At 34.6% G+C, this 21,426-nt stretch overlaps 1 protein-coding gene across 10 annotated transcripts in view; it reads left to right on the forward strand.

Annotated features, from left to right (window-relative positions):
• The window catches only part of CNOT4 (CCR4-NOT transcription complex subunit 4), a 145,989-nt gene that overhangs the window by 101,183 nt on the left and 23,380 nt on the right, over positions 1-21,426 (forward strand). For 8 of the 10 annotated variants that reach the window (XM_028489709.2, XM_007111879.4, XM_007111877.4 and 5 more), the window contains 3 exons: positions 9,405-9,462; positions 12,157-12,406; positions 13,288-13,788. In XM_028489709.2, the coding sequence (XP_028345510.1) occupies positions 9,405-9,462; positions 12,157-12,406; positions 13,288-13,788 (809 nt within the window). Of the gene's footprint in view, positions 1-9,404; positions 9,463-12,156; positions 12,407-13,287; positions 13,789-18,731; positions 20,085-21,426 lie in introns of those variants that run through there. The other 2 variants (XM_007111885.4, XM_007111886.4) reach the window with 1 other exon arrangement.

Genomic DNA, 21,426 nt, shown 5'->3' on the forward strand with positions numbered 1-21,426 from the left:
AAGTCGTCCACCACTACCAACCTCTTACTGAGGCGGACTGACCCGAGAACCTGCTGTACTTCCTCTACTCCTGAAGCCCCAGGGATGAGGCTTTTGGGTGCTACTACCAGGAGAGAGTTAATCTTCAGGAACAGAGGAAATAACCTGAAACATAGGCTAATTGTGGTCTCTAACAGACAAGTGGATGAGCTAGAACAACCACTAGAGCCAGAACTTGAGTCATTAGAGCTGGAGCCCACACTGGCACAGGGGGCCAGAGCTAAGCCTGGAGTTAGAGCCACTGCTTGAGCAGGGCTGGATCTGGGACCAGCACTGGAGCCCACACTAGGCATGGTATCACAAAGAGTGCCAGAACCAAACCCAGGACCAGTACTAAAGCTGGAGCCTGCTCTAGAGCCATTCCCAGGGAACCCCAGGAAATAGGTCTCTATCTTCATTAGTAAATGTGATATTTATTAAAGTTTGCTTTCCTTTCTTAACCATCTTGGCATGATAATGGGTGGATGGATGTTGAATGTAAAACAACAAATTGGTTAGTATGACAGAGCTTAATGAAGAAGGAATTTGGATACCTGATGCCAGGAGAGTTGTGAGAACTCTGACCTGTTAGTGGTAGCTTTGAGATATGTGTTTTCTGTTCAGCCATCAGAGTGCAAGAAGTTCACATTTATTGCAATTAGACTTCAAAAATACACTTTTTCTTTCTTTTGGGTTCATACATGCATTTGCAGGGAGTCCGCCATCTTTATTTGCCATTTTTGCACTTATAGTTGCACTTACTATGGCAGGTTTAATTTTAATTGACCTTTTACCTAAAAAATAAAACTTTTCTAGTTATATCCTTATTCCTAAAGCTCTCATTTATTATTCCTTGAATTTGTTAATTATTCTTAAAATAAATTGAAGAATATACTAAAACTGAATGGAACTTAAGCTTACTAATACCTTGCCCTGATCCTGATTTTTCAGCAGCTGTCTTTGGATTGATGACAGTGATCTAGAAATTTTGATCTAGAGATCTTTGATAAAACCTTCCCAGGTAAAGCGTTAAGTGATAATGAATCACTGCTTATGAAACTGCAGTTGGCATGGTGGAAAAGATGATATGTTATCCTAATTAGTTGTAATCCAGAAACAGTCTCAGGATTTAATTCTGAATGTCATAATATTTTCATATATTGCCCTTGACATTAGCAAGATTGACCTCATCTATATTGAAAATTATTATTTAGTGCTTTTTAATGGTGGACTGAGGAGGTGAACCAAGATCAAGACACTGAAGTTCTTCCTATGTAATAGCTTGATTTCATCCTTCTGTTTCTATGACTACTCCTTCCTCTCAACTTGAAGCCTGTATTCCCTTATTATAAGAATAGTGCAAATTTGGGGAAGGTGGCAGAGTAGATAGCACCAGGAATCAGTCTCTCCACTTGGACAACAGTTGCACTTGCATAATCTGGCTGATGTAACTGTTTTGGAACTCTGAGGTCTTTTGAAGGCTTGCAACTTCCAGGGAAAGACTTGGCAGTTAACTTCGGTCAATTTCAGCTCTTAGCACAGTAACAGCTACCCCTCCCCCACTCCCAGCCACACGGCAGGCGCTATGTATGTACACGTTCCTGGAGCAGCTTGCATATAGCTTGCGGGAGACAGGGTGGAGAAAGAGGACCGTGTTCTCAAATATTGAGGATCTCTGTTCTGAATGCTGATTATTGCTTCCGATCACAGGTGCAGACAAAGAGGCAGGCAGGCATTGTTGCATCTTCCCCAAGTTGCAAGTCCCTTCCTCTCTGAAGTGATTTCAGGGGATTTAAAGGACTGACACCCTCCTGCCATACTCCTTTAATTTTTGCTTTTTCCCCTTTAGGGAGCCGGACACTAAGACCTAGGACATTCAAAAACAACCACATATAATGGGGAAAATTAGAAAGTGACTGCATGTCCAGGGAAGGCTCAGAATAGACCTGAGAAGACCTTAAGTTTATACCTAAGACCGATTCTCAGCACAGAGACAGCCTACAACAATCAAAAAACAAACAAAACAACAACCAGTAATAAAAAGAGCAAACACTGGGGAGGGGGAAGAATCTGATTTCCGAAGGTACCATGTTACTAGATAGATTACAAATGGCCAGTGTTAAACGAAAAATCAGACGGCATACAAAGAAACAGAAAAGAATGGTCCATTCAAAAGAAAATAAAGCAACAGAAACCATCCCTGGAAAAGACCTAATGGCAGATATACTGGACAGAGTCTTTAAAGCAACTCTCTTAAAGATTCTTAAAGAATTAAAGGAGAATGTGGAGAAAGTCAAGAAGGTTATGTGTGAACAAAAAAGGAAACATCAATAAAAGGTAGAGGGACTTCCCAGGTGGTCCAGTGGTTAAGAATCCCCCTTCCAGTGCAGGGGACATGGGTTTGATACCTGGTCGGGGAGCTAAGATCCCACATGCCACGGGGCAACTAAGCCCATGTGCTCTAGAGCCTGCATGCCACAAGTAGAGAGCCCGTTTGTCACAACTAAGACCCAATGCAGTCAAATAAATAAATATTTTAAAAAATAAAAGGTAGAAATTTTTAAAAGAAACTAAAAAATTCTGGAGCTGAAAAGTATAATAACTGAAATGAAAAATATTCTAGAGGAGTCAAATGCAGATTTGAGCAGGCAGGTGATAGAAATTATCTAGTCTGAGGAACACACACAAAGATTGAGGAAAGGTCAACAGAGCCTAAGGGACCTGTAGGACTCCAAGTGGACCAGCAGATGCATTACTGGAGTTCCAGGGAGACAAGAGAGAGAGAAAGATGCAGAGAGAATATTTGAAGAGATAATGACTGAAAACCTCCCCAATTTGCTAAATATAAACATCCAAGAAGCTTAACAAATTCTAATTAAGGTGAATTCAGAGATCCACAGTGAGACACTGAGACATGATAATCAGGACAAAGGAGAGAATCTTGCAAGCAGCAGAAGAAAATCATCACATAGAAGGGGATCTTCAGTAAGATTATCAGCAGATTTCTCATTAGAAACTTTGGAGGCCAGAAGGCAGTGGGCTGATAGATTCAGAGTGCTAAAAGGAAAAAAATACGTATATACACCAGCCAAGAATCTTCTGTCCAGCAAAACTGTCCTCAAAGAGTGAGGGAGAAATTAAGACATTCCCAAATAAACAAAAGCTGAGGGAGCTCAGGACCTCTAGATCTGCCCTGCAAGAAATGCTCAAGTAGTCTTGCAAGATGAAATGAAAGGACACTGGATGGTAACCCAAAGCTGTATGGAGAAATAAAGATCTCAATAAAAGTAAATAAGTGAGCTATTGTGAAAGCTAGTGTTATTATAACAATGGTTTGTCACTATACTTTTTTCTTCCTGTATGACTTGAGGTTAGTACATTTAAGGTCCAGTACTTTAGTGTAAAAGCTAGTATTACTGTAACTTTGGTTTGTGACTTCAAATTTATTTTCTACATAATTTAAGAAACTGCATTTAAAAGAATTATTGGGGGCACACCATGTATGAAGGTGTAATTTTGTGACATCAGTAACCAAAAGGGATAGGAATGAAGCTATGAAAGAGCAGAGATTTTGTATATTATGAAAGTTAAGTTAGTATAAATTTAAGGTAGACTGTTGTGACTTTAGGATATTAAATGTATTTCCCATGATAACAACAAAGAAAGGAGCTCTAGAATATACACAAAAGGAAATGGGAAAGGAATTTAAACACTTCACTTCAGGAAAATCAAACATAAAAGAAATGGGGAGTGTGGAGGAAGCTATAAGGCATATAGAAAACAAACAACATGATGACATAATAACTCCGTATCATTAGTTATGTTAAATGTAAATGGGTTCAGTTCTCCAATCAAAAGACAGAGATTGGCAGAATGGATAAAAATACACTATCCAACTATATGCTGTCTACAAGAGACTCACATTAGACCCCAAAACACAAACAGGTTGAAAGTGAAAGGATGGGAAAAGATATTCCGTGCAAATAGGAACCAAAAAAGATCAGGGATGGCTATACTAATATCCGACATAATAGACTTTAAATAAAACAGGATTATATGAGACAAAGAAGGACATTATACATTAATAAAAGTTTCATTACAGCAAGAAGATAGGACAGTGATAAACATTTACACACCCAATGACCATCAAAATATATGAAGCAAAAACTGACAGAATTGAAGGGAGAAATAGTTCTGCAGTCATAGCTGGAGACTTCAGTATCCCACTCACAATAATGGATAGAACAACCAGACAAAGCATAAGGAGAGGATTTAAACAACACAAACTAACTAGATCTAACAGACATAGACAGAACACTGTACCCAACAACAGAATACACATTCTTCTCAAGTGCACGTGGGACATTTTCCAGGATAGACCATATGTTAAGCCACAAATTAAGAATCAATAGATTTAAAAAGATAAACATACCAAGTATCTTTTCTGACCACAATAGGATGAAATTAGAAATCATTAACAAAAGGAAATCTAGAAAATTGTGGAAATTAAACAACACTTTTAAACAACTAATGGGTCAAAGAAGAAATGACAAGGAAATTGGAAAATACTTAAATGAATGAAAATGAAAGCACAACATACCAAAACTTCTGGGAAGCAGCAAAAGTGGTGCTAAGGGGGAAATTTATAGTTACAAGTGCTATTATTACCTTAAAAAAAATAAGAAAGATCCCAAGTCAACAATCTAACCTCACAGTTTAAGGAACTAGAAAAAGAACAAATAAGCCCAAAGCAAGCAGAAGGAAGGAAATAATAAAGATTCGAGCAGAGATAAATGAAATAGAGAATAGAAAAACAGTAGAGAAAATCAATGAAACCAAAAGTTGGTTCTTCAAAAATATCAACAAAACTGACAAACCTTTAGCTAGGTGAACTAAGAAAAAAAAAGAGACAGCTCAAATTACTAATATAAGAAATTAAAGTGGGAACATTACTACAGATTCTACAAAAAATAATAAGGATTATAAGAGAGTACTGTAAACAGTTGTATGCCAACAAATTGGATCACGTAGATGAAAGAGACAGATTCCCAGAAACATAAAACCTACCAAGACTATGTTACAAAGAAATAAAATACATGAATAAATGTATAACCAGTTAGGAGATTGAATTAGTAATCAAATATCTCCCAACAAAGAAAGGTCCTGGACCTAATGGCTCCACTGGTGAATTCTACCAAATATTTAAAGGAGAACCTAATACCAATCCTTCTCAAGTTTTTCCCAAAAATTGAAGAGAAGGGAACGATTCCTAACTCATTCTTTGAGGCCAACATTCCCTGATAACCGAAGCCAGACAAAGACACTGTGAGAAAAGCAAACTTTAAACCCCTAATGAACATTGATACATATATCTTTAACAGAACACGAGCATACAGAATTCAGCACATTAAAAGGATTATGCACCAAGACCAAGTGTGGTTTATTCCTAGAACACAAGGATGGTCTAACGTGTGAAACTTGAGCAGTGCAATATGCCACATCAACAGAATGTAGGATAAAAACCACAGGATCCTCTCAATAGATGCAGAAAAAGCATTTGATAAAATTAAACACTCTTTCATGACAAAACCAATTAACCTAGGAACAGAAGGAAGCTACTTCAGCATAGTAAGAGCCCTATATGAAAAACCACAGTGGTTTTTCAATGGTGGAAGGACTGAAAACTTTTCCTCTGAGGTGAGGAACAAGGCAGGGATGCCTGCTTTCACTGCTTCTGTTCAACTCAGTATTGTATTTTCTAGCCATAGCAATTAGCCAAGAAAAAGAAGAGGCATTGAAATTGGAAAAGAATAAGTAAAATTATCTCTTTTTGCAGATGGTATGGTTTTATATGTAGAAAATCCTAAAGATCATACACACACACACAACACCTGTTAGAACTAATAAGTGAATTCAACAGTGTAGCAAGATACAGAGTCAACACGCAAAAATCATTTGCATTTCTAAACATGAACAGTGGACAATCTGAAAAGAAATTACAAAAGAAATTTCATTCACAGTAGGATCAAAAGAATAAAATACTTAGGAATTAACCAAGGAAGTGAAAGACTTGTACAAGAAAACTATGAACTATTGCTGAAAGAAATTTTAAAAGCCACATAAATAAATGAAAACAGCATCTCATGTTCATAGATTGGAATACTTAATATGAAAAAGTCAGCTCTACCCAAAGCAATATACAGATTCAATCCCAATCATGTCAAAAATCCCAGTGACATTTTTTGCAGGTAAAAAATCCATCCTAAAATTCATATAGAATCTCAAAGGACTCCAAATAGCCAATATAATCTTGAACAAGAAGAATAAAACTGGAGGACCCACACTCCCTGATTTCAAAACTTATACAAAGCTGCAGTAATCAAAATAGTGTGGGATCAACATAAAGATAGACGTATAGACCAGTGAAATAGACAGCCCATAAATATTAACTCACAAATATGGCCAAATGACTTTTGACAAGGGTACCAAGGCCAGACTACTGGGGAAAGGACAATCTTTTCAACAGATGGTGCTGGGAAAACTGGTTATCTACATGCAGAAGAATGAAGTGGATCCTTACCTAACACCGTATTCAAAAATTAATTCAAAATGGATCAAACACCTAAATTTAAGACCTAAAACACCACCCCCCCAAAAAAAAACCTTAAGAGAAAGCATAGGACAAAAGCTTCATGACATTGAATTTGGCAGTGATTTCTTGGATATGACACCAAAGGCACAGGTAACAAAAGAAAAAATAGACAAATTGGACTTCATGAAAACTTTAAAATATTTGTAAGTCGAAAGACACTATCCACAAGCTACAGAATGGGAAAAAGTATTTGCAAATTATATATCTGATAAGGATTATTAACCAGAATATGTAGAGAGCTCCTAAAACTCAACAACAAAAAAATCAAATAACCCAGTTCAGAAATGGGCAAAAGACTTGCATAGACATTTCTCCAAAGAAGATATGTGAAAGGCCAATAAGCATATGAAAAGATGCACAACATCACTAATCATTAGGGATATGCAGCTCAAAACTACAATGAGACATCTCATACCCATTCTCCTCACACCCGTTAGCATAGCTACTGTCAAAAAAGCAGAAAACAAGTGCTTGAAAGAATGTGGGGATATTGGAGTCCTTGTGCACTGTTGGTGAGAATGTAAAATGGTACAGCTGTAGTGGAAGATAGTATGGCAGTTCCTCAAAAAATTAAAAGTAAAATTACCATATGATCCACCAATTCCACTTCTTTATATACACGTAAAAGAATTGAAAGCAGTATATTGAAGCGATATTTGTACACTTATGTCATAGCCCCATTACTCACAGTAGCTTAAATGTAGAAGCAATCTCAGTGTCCATGGACAGATGAATGGACAAGCAAAGTGTGGTACATATATACAATGTAATATTCAGTTTTAAAAAGGAAGGAAATTCTGCAGTATGTTACAACATGGATGAACTTCGAGAACATTATTGTTTATGGAATAAGCTAGTCACAAAAAAGACAAATACTCTGATTCCACTTATATACAAGGCATTTAGAATAGTCAGTCATCTAAACAGAAAGTATTTGGTAGATGCTAGAAGGAGGGGAAAATGGGGAGTTGTTGTTTAGTGGGTATAGAATTTCATTTTCATAAGATTAAAAGAGTTATGCGGGTGGATGTTGGTGATAGTTGTACAACAAGGTGTGTGTATTTAATACCACTGAAGTGTACACTTAAAAATGGTTAAGATGGTAAATTTTATATTAAGTGTATTTTACCACAGTAAATTTTTTAAAAATATTGCAAGTTTATCTCAGATTATCTGAATTATATTCCAGCCTGTTCTTCATGCTATCACCAAATTAATCTTTCTAAAACACTACTTTATTTATTACATAACATTTCTGTGCTCAAAAAAATTTCCATTGGCCTCTGGTGTCTTATCTTTCTATCCTTACCTCCCATTGTTAAAATTATCCTATATGTTAGCTAAACTACTTACCTTTCTCTCAACCTTTTCTACGACCTTTTAATTCTTGAAACACTTGCTCTTCCTACCTTTAATGCCGTTTTTCCCCCTTTCCCTTCCTCCTCCCAATGTGCAAATCTTTTTAAGGACCTACTTAAATTTGAACTTCCCTAGGAGACTTTTCCTAATTGCCCCACTTGGGGTGGCTCCTCTTTCTTCTGATGATTTATGGCATTTAGTGTTTAAACAGTTCATTTAATAGTTGACACTGGCTGATATTTGTTGGTGTGTACCTGTCTTGTTTCCCCAACTGCCTCTAAATTAAGTGGGCTCAGTGCAGTATCTTAAAATTATTTGTATTACCCACTTGACAATAATATGAATTGATTTATTGATATACTGTGAATAATAAGAAATAAAGATGCTCTTCAAATAAATTTCAGACTTATCAATCAGATTCAAGAGCATCTGGCAGTGTTTCTGCAGAAGATTCACTTGGTATTCCAGTTGGGTTCTTGTTAAATTCTTCCAGAACAATTAAATGTGGTACCAGTAAGTTGTCTATTTGTAAGGTGACTTTGTATATGTTTCCAGGCAATAAAATAATTTTGAGAAATTTGGAATCTTAAATTTTTTTGCTATTATATTGTATCAGAAATAAGTATTAGTATATGGGTACTAATACTTATCTTTTGTTCATGTTCTGGGTTAAAGTTAGTTGTAGAAATGACTTGCTAGGTCAGTGTTAGAATGTTTATAAAGATTTTTGTTTTTAAGTCAGATGAGTTAAAATGGACTTGAAGTTAGCAAATCTGTGTTACTTTACTGTGATACTGCCTTTTCTCTTGTGGAAGTCAAGTTTTACTGTTTTAGTTTGAGGCAATAGTTTGCACAAAAGTTTCTTTCTGTTAGTCTACTGTGTGTGTGTGTGTGTGTGTGTGTGTGTGTGTGTGTGCGTGTGTACATTTACATATGCCTTCTCTAGGGTTGTGATTAGGATATTGAAGTATTAAAAAAAGGTATTGCCTTTAAGAAATGTAGATAACATTTCAGTAACTTTTACGCCCTCCATTAAGCACCTAGAAAAATAGGTGAGTATTATTTCAAGAATTTTAATGGGGAATGTGTTTATCATGGGCACAAAACTAAATAATGGATTAGTATCCATTTTAAGCAATACTTTTTTTTTCATAAGCTACTGTTTCACCCGTTGTTTTTTGAGAATCTAGTTAGACTGTAAATTGCTCAAGGATAGAGATTTTATCTTATACTTCTTTGTGTCCCCAGCATCTAACCTAATGTCTTACATCAGAGTGCTTCAATAAATGTTAAGATGATAAAATGTCTATTTTTCTGGCTTTGGTTGTGGGGAATAAATGTACTCTGATTTTATTTTATTTTTTCCTTTTTACAGCCCCATTGACAAACCTTCCGATTCGCTCAGCATAGGGAATGGTGATAATTCCCAGCAGGTAAGATTTTGATACTGTATTCCTTCATTTATCTGGCATCTGCTGAAACAAGACATTCTATGCAAGTGAATTTTCTAGGTAGTGAAAAATACTTTAAATACTGAAACAATTTAAAAACACTTTTAGTGGACATCTTTGTTAAATGTATTATAATTAGTCCTCTTTTTCTCCCCAGAATAGAGCATAATTTAACCCTTTCTTGATGACTCAGAATTATCATTATGACCATATGTTATTGTACTGTGTGCTAATACATTAGTGTCCTTGGAGTCCCTGGTATTCTTGGTCTTTTTGACCCTACATGAAATGGTCCCAGACTAACATGCCTTCTGCATTCTTGATTTTGAGTTGTTTCTCTGCCCCATGCTCCCCTTGTCCCTTGCTGTCAACTTTAATTTTCTTTTCTTTTTTAAAAAAATTTTATTGAAGTATAGTTGATTTACAATGTTGTGTTAATTTCTGCTGTACAGTACAGTGACTCAGTTATACATATATATATTCTTTTTCATATTATTTTCTACTATGGTTTATCACAGGATACTGAATATAGTTCCCTGTGCTATACAGTAGGACCTTGTTGTTTATCCATCCTATAGTTAATAGTTTGCATCTGCTAATCCCAAACTAACTTTAATTTTCTATTTCTCTCAGTGAACTTGCCCCCAAGTTTTCCCCCTTCCCTCAAATGAGTTTTGGCTTTGAAATGATAAACCAAATAGTTGAGTTCAAAGTTGTATCCACTATGATACAGAATGAGGTCCTGATCTTTAGAGCATACTTTGTATCATCTTGTCTAGTTGCTAGCTTTTCACTATTTAAGTTTCTGTACACCTCTTACTTTGGTTTAAAAAAAAAAAAAGTGTAATTCTAATCTCTTCTGTAAAGAACAGCCAGTTCCCCACAGTGTGAGAAACTTAGAGATCTAAAATACATTGTTTTTCTAAACTTGTTCACAGTTTCCATGAAAGAATTTGAAAATCTGTATATCCCCTTGTATATTTTAAGTTAACATTAAATCTTTTTTCATAATAAGTTAAAAATAGCTGCAAAAGATGTAATTTCCAGCTTATTATAAATTTTGATATTTTTAAATAAACATGCTACATTGGGTTTTAATAAGTATCTGAGAGATTTAAGTATTAGAATGTTTTGTTACTCCCTCATCCATTTACACAAGCTGTTTAACAATCAGAAATTTTACATCATTACTTGAACTCATTTTTTAATTTTCACTGGCATTACAGAATTTTTTCTTAATGCAATATAGTTTATGCTTGGGACTTCCCTGGTGTCTCAGTGGTTAAGAATCCGCCTGCCAATGCAGGGGACACGGGTTCGAGCCCTGGTCTGGGAAGATCCCACATGCTGCAGAGCAACTAAGCCCATGAGCCACAACTACTGAGCCTGCACTCTAGGGTCCGCAAGCCACAACTACTGAGCCCGCGTGCCGCAACTACTGAAGCCCACATGCCTAGAGCCCGTGCTCCGCAACAAGAGAAGCCACCGCAATGAGAAGCCCGTGCACTGCAACGAAGAGTAGTCCCTGCTCGCCGCAACTAGAGAAAGTCCCCGCACAGCAACGAAGACACAACACAGCCAAAAATAAATTAAATTAAATTAAAATATATATATATATATATATATATATATATATATATATATATAAGCAACGAAGACACAACACAGCCAAAAATAAATTAAATTAAATTAAAATATATATATATATATATATATATATATATATATATATATATAGTTTATGCTTGATAGGCATTCTCTCAAAAATTTTGAATTGGAAATAAAAATATTTTGTTGACACAATGCCAAACTTCTTTCTTCTGAATTTTTATTTGTAGTATTGATTTGATCAAAGCAATATATATATAAGTATAGATTTTGATTTAAAAATTAATCATTGAACATAAACACTAAAATTGTATTGGAAATTTACCTCTTAATGAAGTGGATAGGGCATTTTAAAATTAGTTTTTTTGTATGCATGGATGAATATTACCTGTTGGTACAAGGAGATGTTTCAGCAGCAATCTAGTCATGTTTTCATTTTTCTAAATACAGATGCTGAGACATCTTGTTCATATAAATAAGTAGATGGAAGGAAAAGTTATTATATCAATATCACTCAAATTTTTGAACTCCTTGTGAATTAAATACCTAAGAATCATATTAAGATTTCTTATAAAAACTATTTTTAATGCTGCTTTTGGAAATAGCTTGATTAGACCTTCTTTCCCTTTTGTTTAAAACTGAAATATTGGGAATCATCTAGTTTGCCAAAGAATCTAGTCATTAGGGTCAGTCACTGTGTCATCACTAATCTTAATATTTCTAATAAAGTTTTGTTTGGCTCCCAGAAAGTTTTCACACTTGGGCAAAATACTATAGTTAGATCCCAGAGAGTGAGAAATAGTACTGTCTTTGTAAAGTAAGAGAAATTAGGTTGTAAAAGGAGAGGATACTGACTGTGTCTTTTCAGGAGGGTCAGTTTTATAAAAGAGTACATATGTAAGTTGATGGATTTTTTTGAAAATTTATGCTCTCATAAAAAAGTATTTAAGTACCCCAGTTTTTGAAGATCACTATTCTAATACCTTTCATTGCAAGCCTTTTAAACTATGGCTTATTACATTGTATAAACTTATATTGATTATTCTTTTCTTTTTCCATTTTATTTAGATATCTAACAGTGATACACCTTCACCACCACCTGGTTTATCAAAATCCAATCCAGTCATCCCCATCAGTTCATCCAATCACAGTGCACGGTCTCCTTTTGAAGGGGCAGTAACTGAGTCACAGTCATTATTCTCAGACAATTTTCGCCATCCCAACCCTATCCCAAGTGGGCTTCCTCCTTTCCCCAGTTCCCCACAGGCATCCAGTGACTGGCCTACAGCACCAGAACCACAGAGCCTCTTCACATCAGGTATATAACAATACTATGTGTGTTAGTAATTATACTCAGACTAAAATGAGACCTTTGCTGGATGTGTTTTTATCCCTTTTTAGTCCACTCCCTTTTTCATAAAAATGTAAACTTTTAAATGGCAAGGAATTGGATGGTTAGGTAAGTAGTTCTGTGACCTAGAACTTACCATGTTAACAGGCAAATTTCTCCAGAAATCAAGGGTTAGATCATTTTTCCAATAATCAAATGCTTATTCCTCTAGGAATTATTAAGGGCTTACAGTTTTAATTAGATTTGTGTTTGTATAGTTATATTTTTTTAAATGTTTCCCCAGCTGACAAAGAAGTATGTTAGTTAATTTTTAAAGTTACATTTTGAGACATTTCCAATTTCATTCATTGTAAGTTCTCATTAATGTGAAGGATAACACAAAATCAAGACAATTTAAAAATACAAAGATTAAATGGATACTTTTTTCATTAAGTTATAGTAGTAGTATGTAAAGCATATATTCAAAATTATACTTCATCTTTGATAAATACATTTCAAAAATAAACTTTACTAATTGAATTCTGTTATATTTATTACTTTATTTCATTTAAATGACTTACTTTGGGTTTTGGTGATGAATAGTTGAGTGTATAATTTGGGTTTCAAGTAGTACTTTGTTTTCTTTGATCAGCAAAATCAGTCTATATCATTCAGTTTTTGAAGTTAGTAACTTATGGATGAAATCATTGCTAGAAGTATCTGAGGCCTTTTGTAATTTTATAATCGTAATGTTCTAAGAAATTATGTAGATTTTGCGTATATTTGCCTTTGTGTTATAGTATGATGTTGCACTAGTGTGGAAGTGAGCTATATATTTTAAATTCATCACTGATTTTTTTTCCCACCAGAAACAATCCCAGTATCGTCTTCTACAGACTGGCAAGCAGCATTTGGCTTTGGTTCTTCTAAACAACCAGAGGATGACTTGGGTTTTGATCCCTTTGATGTCACTCGAAAAGCCTTAGCAGACCTGATTGAAAAGGAACTGTCAGTCCAAGACCAACCTTCCCTTTCGCCCACATCTCTTCAGAACTCCTCCTCACACACTACAACCGCCAAAGGTCCGGGCTCTGGATTCCTGCATCCTGCTGCACCTACAAATGCCAACTCGAGTCTCAATAGTACCTTTTCAGTCTTGCCACAGAGGTTCCCTCAATTTCAGCAGCACCGAGCGGTTTATAATTCATTCAGTTTTCCAGGCCAGGCAGCCCGCTATCCTTGGATGGCCTTTCCACGCAATAGCATCATGCACTTGAACCACACAGCAAATCCCACCTCAAATAGTAATTTCTTGGACTTGAATCTCCCGCCACAGCACAACACAGGTCTGGGAGGGATCCCTATAGCAGGTAGGTTCATTTATAGCCTTTGAGAGTTTGTGAATAACTCATGCCTTCAGGTTGTTGGGTGGGTAGGGAGGGAACTTTTGAATAACAAAGTATTTATCATCAGTCTTGGAAATTTCAATGGGAAAAACTATCATAATCTAAAAAAATTTTAATTGGATGGATGCCTTGTAATATTGAGCTTTATAAGGATGGTGGAGTATTATACCTAGTTATTGCTTGGAAGCATTTTACTTAATAGAATAGTTACCAGACTTTCTTATGGCATATAAATGCAAAAAGACAAAGAAAAAAAATGGGCTCTGAAATTATGATGCCATAAAGTCCAACACCATGGTAAAAATTCTGATTATACATTCTAAAAGTAAACTGGTTCAAAAAAATTTTTTAGAGATGGTAATTAGTGAGAGCATGAGGGATAAAGCCACTCTCTTAATTCCTTTTGTCAACTTACTTATTTTGACTGATAGACACGTACAAACACACACATACACACACACATCAAAACTGTGCTATATGTTAATAAAGGACTTAATATTTGAGAACTCTCATTATTAATGTTTCACAGACATATGTGTATAAGTATACTTTCTGTGAAAAAGAAATTGTTCCAGGAGAGATATTTTTCCTTTTGGTCTGTCATGTTTTTATTTCTGGGGTAAATATTAGGTTCCTGTAAGTGATGCCAGAATACTTCTGGTTTTGTACTGCTACCCTTGAAGGTTTCAGAACTTTTGGCTTTTAAGGTCCCGTATGATATTTATTAGATCAAGTGATTTCTATATCTAAAGGAATCTTTCTTATTAATAGTTTTTCAAAATTTGATTTGGGCTTTAGATATGACTGATAAAAGAGTTTGTTCTCTCCTGATTCTTTCAAGTAGAATAAAATAGTCCTTTGCTCTGTTATATAACTTATAAAATTTATTTTTATCCCTTTTCATGGCCTTTGTGATATGACATGGCACAGCATTATTGTAATAATGTGCTGTTACCAGCGAAGCGTTTGTTCTCTTGTTTTTAGCAAGGTTGATAGATAAATTTACAGAGATCCATCAAAATTCTTTGGCTCTATTCTCTTTGTGACCAACAACATTGCATTTTCAAGACAAGTAGTTGGGTTAAGAGAGTATGGTTTGTGGCTGTTGATACAGTGAAGTTAATTTACACATAAGCATGATAGCACCTAATGTAGTGGTTTGCACATTGGTGGCACTCATGTTATTTGTTCATTTGATATGGTAGTTAGTAGGTAATCAAGAGTGACATTTTTCAGTCCTCTTCTACATGATATTCACTTGTGAAACACTAAGTGTTCAGTTCCTGGTACTCTTTTTTTCATCCATTGTAGACAGCATATTAGAATGTAGTTGTGTTTTGTTTGCTTTGTTTCAACCATTTAGAAATGTGGCATTTAAATTACTAGTAGTGTATCTCATAACATTATAATTCTGAAAGTTAAAGTTCCCCTAAATATTCTAAACATTTAACAATAAAATATTAAACCAATACTATAAATATTTGGGTATCTGTTTGCCCAACAATGAGCTGGGCCATTTGGGTAATACAGAACAAGTATAAAATATGGCTACTATTTCCAGGTAGTGTACAGTGTAGTTGATGAGAGAAAATAAGACTGTGTATGAAAGTGGTAACCATATGATACTGGAATCCAAAACACATCAGTGGAGCCTATAAATTGTTGGGGAGGTTTCATTGAAGAAGTAGGAATTGATCTGTATCCTGGATTTGGGTTAGCCAGGAGGGAAAGGAAAAAAACCTTTTATGTTGATGGAAACTCCTGAATGAAGGCATAGAAGCAGGATTTAGTATGTCATTACATTAAGAAGCATTAGAACTGCCTTCTATACCAGGAGGTCCTTCATATATTTTATACATAGAATGGATGAGAGGACGGAGAGCTCTGACGGTGAGGCAAAACAGTATGGACTTGATCTGACAGGAAGGAGGATGCCTCTGTGGAACTAGTTCTTAGCTGTCTTCACTGTGTACTTTTATTTGACTTATTACATGACCATCTTCAAAAATTATCTGTTCTTCTGATTTCATAGTTATCATACTGTCCATTAGTACAAAATGAGCAGTTTTAAACCAAATATTTCAAGCCAGTACATATTCCGGAAATGCCACAGGGGTGATGAGTAATCACTGATTATGGAGTGTAGTTGTCCTCATGTTAGTCATTTGAAATCTTCATCTAAAGTAGGTGCTTTATGAAAAAAATGTGGCATTAAATTATGGTCCTATCTTGGTGGGCTTTTCTTTTAGCGTATACCATAGAGCATAAAATACCTTTTTTTCCCCCAGAAATTCTAAGAATGAAGTCACCGACTATAGGTTCTGAATCATTGTTGTATTTTGTGGGAGGTGGGGAGAGTTTGTTATTTCAGATTTTCAGTTTTTGACTATGCATACTAGCTTGGTATTTAAATGGTGACTTATGATTAAGCTTATTGTTAGATTACTTTTAAGGCTCTCATGACTAGAGAAATTTTAGTTTTAATGTACCAAAATATTTAAAATTGTTATCAAGAGTTATAGAATCCTTCCATGGCTTATAAATATTTGGCAAATACCTCAGAAAGCTGAATGTGCTGAGCCTCAAAACAGAATAGTTTTATAATTGTAGCCAGATGATTGAGGATTTTCAGTAACAATTAGAAATGACAAACTAAAATTTTGAAAAGCTGTGTACATCTTAACTGTGAATTATTTGAAGCAATTTAATGGGTAGGCAATATCTGCCTCCCACCCCTAGCTGTAACTCAGTTGTACTTGAGTTGAACTATTGAAAAAGGCCTAACTCTGTATTCTGCAGTGAATATCATGGTATCTTACACAGGGTAGGTGTTAAGTGCTTCATAGTGGAGAGTACATACTGTTTTAGTGAGGCCTGCCACTTTAAGATATACTTAGACAATATTCAATACTGGAAAAGGCATGTATATTTATTCTTTAGATATGTAGAGCAAAATGAGGTTCCTGACCTTTAGGAGTAAATACTCAGAGGTGTCAGTCTTCTGTGTATCATACAGAAACTATGTCTATATTTATTATATATTTGTATTTAAATTTTAAGTTTTGGTTTGTTTCAGTTAATTATTAAAAATGGATACACTGAAACCTATCATGGGAAGGACAGTTGCCAGAGGTTTGACAGAAACATGGTTTCCATTTCCTCTACCAAATTGAAATCATTTTTGTGTTTAAAATTAGTTATTTCCTTAGTTAAGTGAAATCTTTTTAGCAGCATTTTCTTGGCGGCATATTCAGTTTGCTAAATTTAGAAGGATTTTTAGAATAAATATTCTTGAGGGAGAACTTTGATCAGTGAGCAGTAATAGTGAAGTCCATTCAGACCTTTTTTATTATTGGAACCATGTGCTTTTGTTTTAAAAAGTGACTTTTCTTGTCCTAAAAAGTGACCTACCTTGTTCAACTCCTTCATTTTAGGAATGGCAAAGCTGTGTTCTGGAAAGGTTAAATAATTTGTTAAAAGTCACACATTCAATTAGTAGTAGAATTAGGATAAGAACCCAGATCTCAGATTTAGTAACTAAAATGGTTTTTCATTACAACATTGATGTTCTCCTTCATAAATGAAAATTACTGGCATTTACTTTAACATGGCTTTCTTCCCATAGTAAGTGATTTTTGCTCTCACACCCTTGGGAGGTCCCTTTTTATCAACAGTATCTATTCATGAGACAATTGGTCCATCTCAGGAATATGACCTGTAGTTACAAAATAGAATGAATTTCATTGACTTGATGAAAATTAATCTCTTGCTTAGTTCTTATGAGTACCACGTTCTCACCAAGAACTCTAGTCTAAAATTTCCTTCACACAGCCTCCTTGCTATGTATTTGGGATTTATAGAATCTTTGCCAATTTACTGAAAAACTATGAAATAACCTGTTCTAAAGACTGAAAGTCTTTATCTTCATGTTATCAGTTAAGCTGTCTTTCCAAGTGTAACTTTGCAGATTTGTTTTTCAAAGGACTCCCTGCCAAGATGTTTTTATTCCATAATGCTAAAAATTATTTGGAAAACAAATAATAGTCTAAGTCTGTAAACGTTGTTGTTTCAGAATATACCTAGAAAAATACTTGAAACTGTTTAGGATTAGATTTTTGTTCATGTTTTTGTTCATTTGAATTTTACTTAAGAGAGGGCATTTAAAAAATTCGTAGTTTCTGAATTAGCTGTTTTAACAGTGACTTGATTGAATTTTGAGTCATGTGTGAAACAAGTCACTTGTAGTCATTATCAATTATAATTGGGAGAACTGATCTCATTTCATGTACAGTTCTCTGACCTAGAAGTAGTCATCTCACTTTCAGTCAATTGGATCATTGTATTGTTAGCATTTTACTATTTTCTGATTACTTCAAAAGTGCACATTGAATTTTCAGATGCTGTATGGTAATTTGCTAAATTAATATTTACATCTTTTTATTTCTTTTTTCTAAACATAATTACTGCTTTTAAAACATGGATTTGTCATTTTTCCCTTTTAAAAAATCACATTTTCACTTCTGTGAATTTAGTTTTAATTTTTTCACAAAATACTGCTTACTATTAGGAGTGTCTAAATATATAAGGGGTCCAATTGGCTTGGAAAAGAATGGCTTTCCTGGTCTCTTTTTTTTTTTTTCCTTTTTGTATATTTATAATTCTAAATCTATTATATTTGTTCTTAAATCTGACAGTGTTAAATTTAAGGGTGTGATTGGAGTATAACTACTTTCTAGGTACTTGATAAGTTTATATTTTAAAATTCATGTCTTGTTTCACACCCGCATTCCAGCCATTACGCATGTATTTTATATATGTATCAGTATTCCAGATATTGAAGTCATTTTTAAAGGGACTGTTAACAAATCTAGTCACCCATAACTAGACCATGACTGACTTTTCCACAGGGGAAGAAGAGGTGAAGGTTTCGACCATGCCACTGTCAGCCTCTTCCCATTCATTACAACAAGGACAGCAGCCTACAAGTCTCCACACTACTGTGGCCTGACAACAGAACTGAGAGGAGAGGATTAGACTCTGGGGTGCTTGCATGGGCAACCGGATTTTTGCATGATTCCTTTCTGATTTTGCATTTAATGTATACACCCAAAAGAGCCAGTATAAACGTTCCTCATGCCTACAACTAGTGTGTTACCTCATAGTTGCTAAAGTATTTCTTCATTAGGCCTTTAACACAATTTATTAGCATAATTTTGGCGTTGTTTCTCATGAGTGATACTATTTTTTAACTCACACAAATAAACTTGTAGTACTAATTAAGATCCCAGATGAGATTAGCTAGAATTGTCATTTTGGCTCTATTATTGAAAATATTCAAAGATAATGGTAGTTCCTTGTTTTCTGATTTGTGAAAAAATGGTAATATCCTAATATATTCATGAAAATTTGAAAATTAAGAAGATAATGTCTTGCATTCTTTGAATACTTGAGAAGAAAGAATACATATAAAACAAAACTGGTGGTGTCATTTAATGCTCAGAAGGATGTTGTCAGCAATTGTTTGTAGTTGTATGGATTTATCCTCTATTATGCATTACATGTTTAGAAACTGTCTTTGTTCTCTTTCATTTGCACATTTGCACTTTCTTTTTGAATGGTTGTTAATTATATAGAGACGCTTAAGAGATCATTATTATAGACTAAATGCAATATAATCTCTTTTCTAATGCACTGCCTAGTATACCAGGAAATGCCTCAGAAACAGAATTTCAACTTACAGTTGATTTATCAGAAACTTGAATATGGGGTAAATATTGTATGTGAGAAGCAACCATAGTAGTGTAACATTTTCATTGGAAAAACGGTAGTTCTCTGGGATATTTGTTTGGAAATTTCATTGTTTCACAATTGAAGTGTGATAATAAAACTATATTACAAGTACCTGACCAGAATGAGACTAAGGTGGAAGAGAAGAGATTGGGGCTCCTCTAAAATTAGGCCACGTAAGTTGTCATAGGTGATTTTAGTTAACCACAGAGAATAGTGGTGTACTTTATTAGGATATAATGTTGAAGTGATGTTTTTGGATAATAGGCAATTTCTTGAAATAGTTCTAAAGCTGATAATGAAAGAAAATAAACTGAATTCAGTTCTGAGCATTAAACAAAAGCTGGTTCAGAAAACATGACTATGTTCTGCCTAAATTAAGCAACTGGGAAAAAAGGGGAAAGTCAGATCTCCTCTTGAGATTTTAAAAAAACCATTGTGATATAAAAGATACGCCTTAATTAAAAAAAAAAATATTAAAAGAGTAGCATGAATACCAAAAAAGGAAGCCTAGAGATTTAAAATAATAATAATGATAATAGTGAAATACCTTACTAGGAGCGATACTTAATATCATGTTGGAGTTGGAGTTTTCAGGGTTACCTCTCTATGTAAAGTCTAATAACTTTCTATTAGATATAATACACAAGTTAAATGGCTTTATCCTGAGGTATAGTGGGTAAGCTAAAATCTGTTCTTAGATATCCTTCAATTTGGTTAGCTGAGGCTGTAGAAACAACTAATTAGCCATTTTAATTATTTTTGTAAAATTCTGCATAAATGACAATCTCTAACTTCATTTACAAGTGACTTTAGGACAGCGTTATGAGAAATTTAGAAAATACAAATAAAATATTGTAGGTTTGTTAGCCTTTTAGCATGTGTTGATTATGGTTTCATTTTTGCTGTAAGAGGCCAAGACATCCACTTAATGTCTGCTGTGGTGCTGAAGCTCCTTGGCTTTGTGAACAAACTTGGGCTCCCTGTAATAGGGCTTTACTAGTGCGTAGTTTTCTCCAGCCTTCAGTGCAAGCCTTTCATCACTCGGATCTTCTTACAAAAACATGAGGTGGTTAGCTCAGATTTACTTACTGTTTTGAGAGATATACCTGTTAAACAAGGCTTTTTTCTCTGTGGTAGCTTTCTCTATCCTTTCTCATTCCTGGCCATTGCCACAAAACTGTCAGGTAGTTTACCAGACTTGCTAGAGCCCAGGACTGTCTTTCTGCCTGCTTCCCCTTCTGCCCCCACCCCCAAATTTACACATACACACCATAATTGGAAAAATGCTTTCTTGGGTAATTAGGCTTCAACTTAGATATTTTCACATAGACTAGCTACAGATTATCATTTAACTAACTGTAATTCCAAGACTTTGTAAGCCTAAACAAATAAGCTTTGCTGTTTTGCTTACTTAATATATATATTATGGTTTTAAAAAGTGGTCTTAAAATCAGAATTAATTATACTAAAACACAGAAAAAGTTACACAACACGTGAAAGAAAGTACTGCTTCACTCAGCAAGTAAATTGATGAAACCAAATGATGGTAAAGAATGAGAAATTCTAAAAACTTCAAATTAGTTTTTGATAAATTCCTGCCTGATTGATCTGGCATACACAAGGGAAACTTTATATGCTTTTATATCCTTAACTTTTAAAAAAACATTTCAGAGCAGCAGTTCTTAGTGCCAGTGTGTAGGATATAGACCTGGGTTGACTGATTTTGATCTTATGATGAATGTCAAGTGCCTCTTTTTAATTTCTTTAAGATTCCATTAGAAAATATTTTCTGATTAATGATACTTTCCTTTT

The sequence above is a fragment of the Physeter macrocephalus genome, chromosome 5 (genome assembly GCF_002837175.3).
Source record: "Physeter macrocephalus isolate SW-GA chromosome 5, ASM283717v5, whole genome shotgun sequence".
In the NCBI taxonomy this organism is placed as follows: domain Eukaryota; kingdom Metazoa; phylum Chordata; class Mammalia; order Artiodactyla; family Physeteridae; genus Physeter; species Physeter macrocephalus.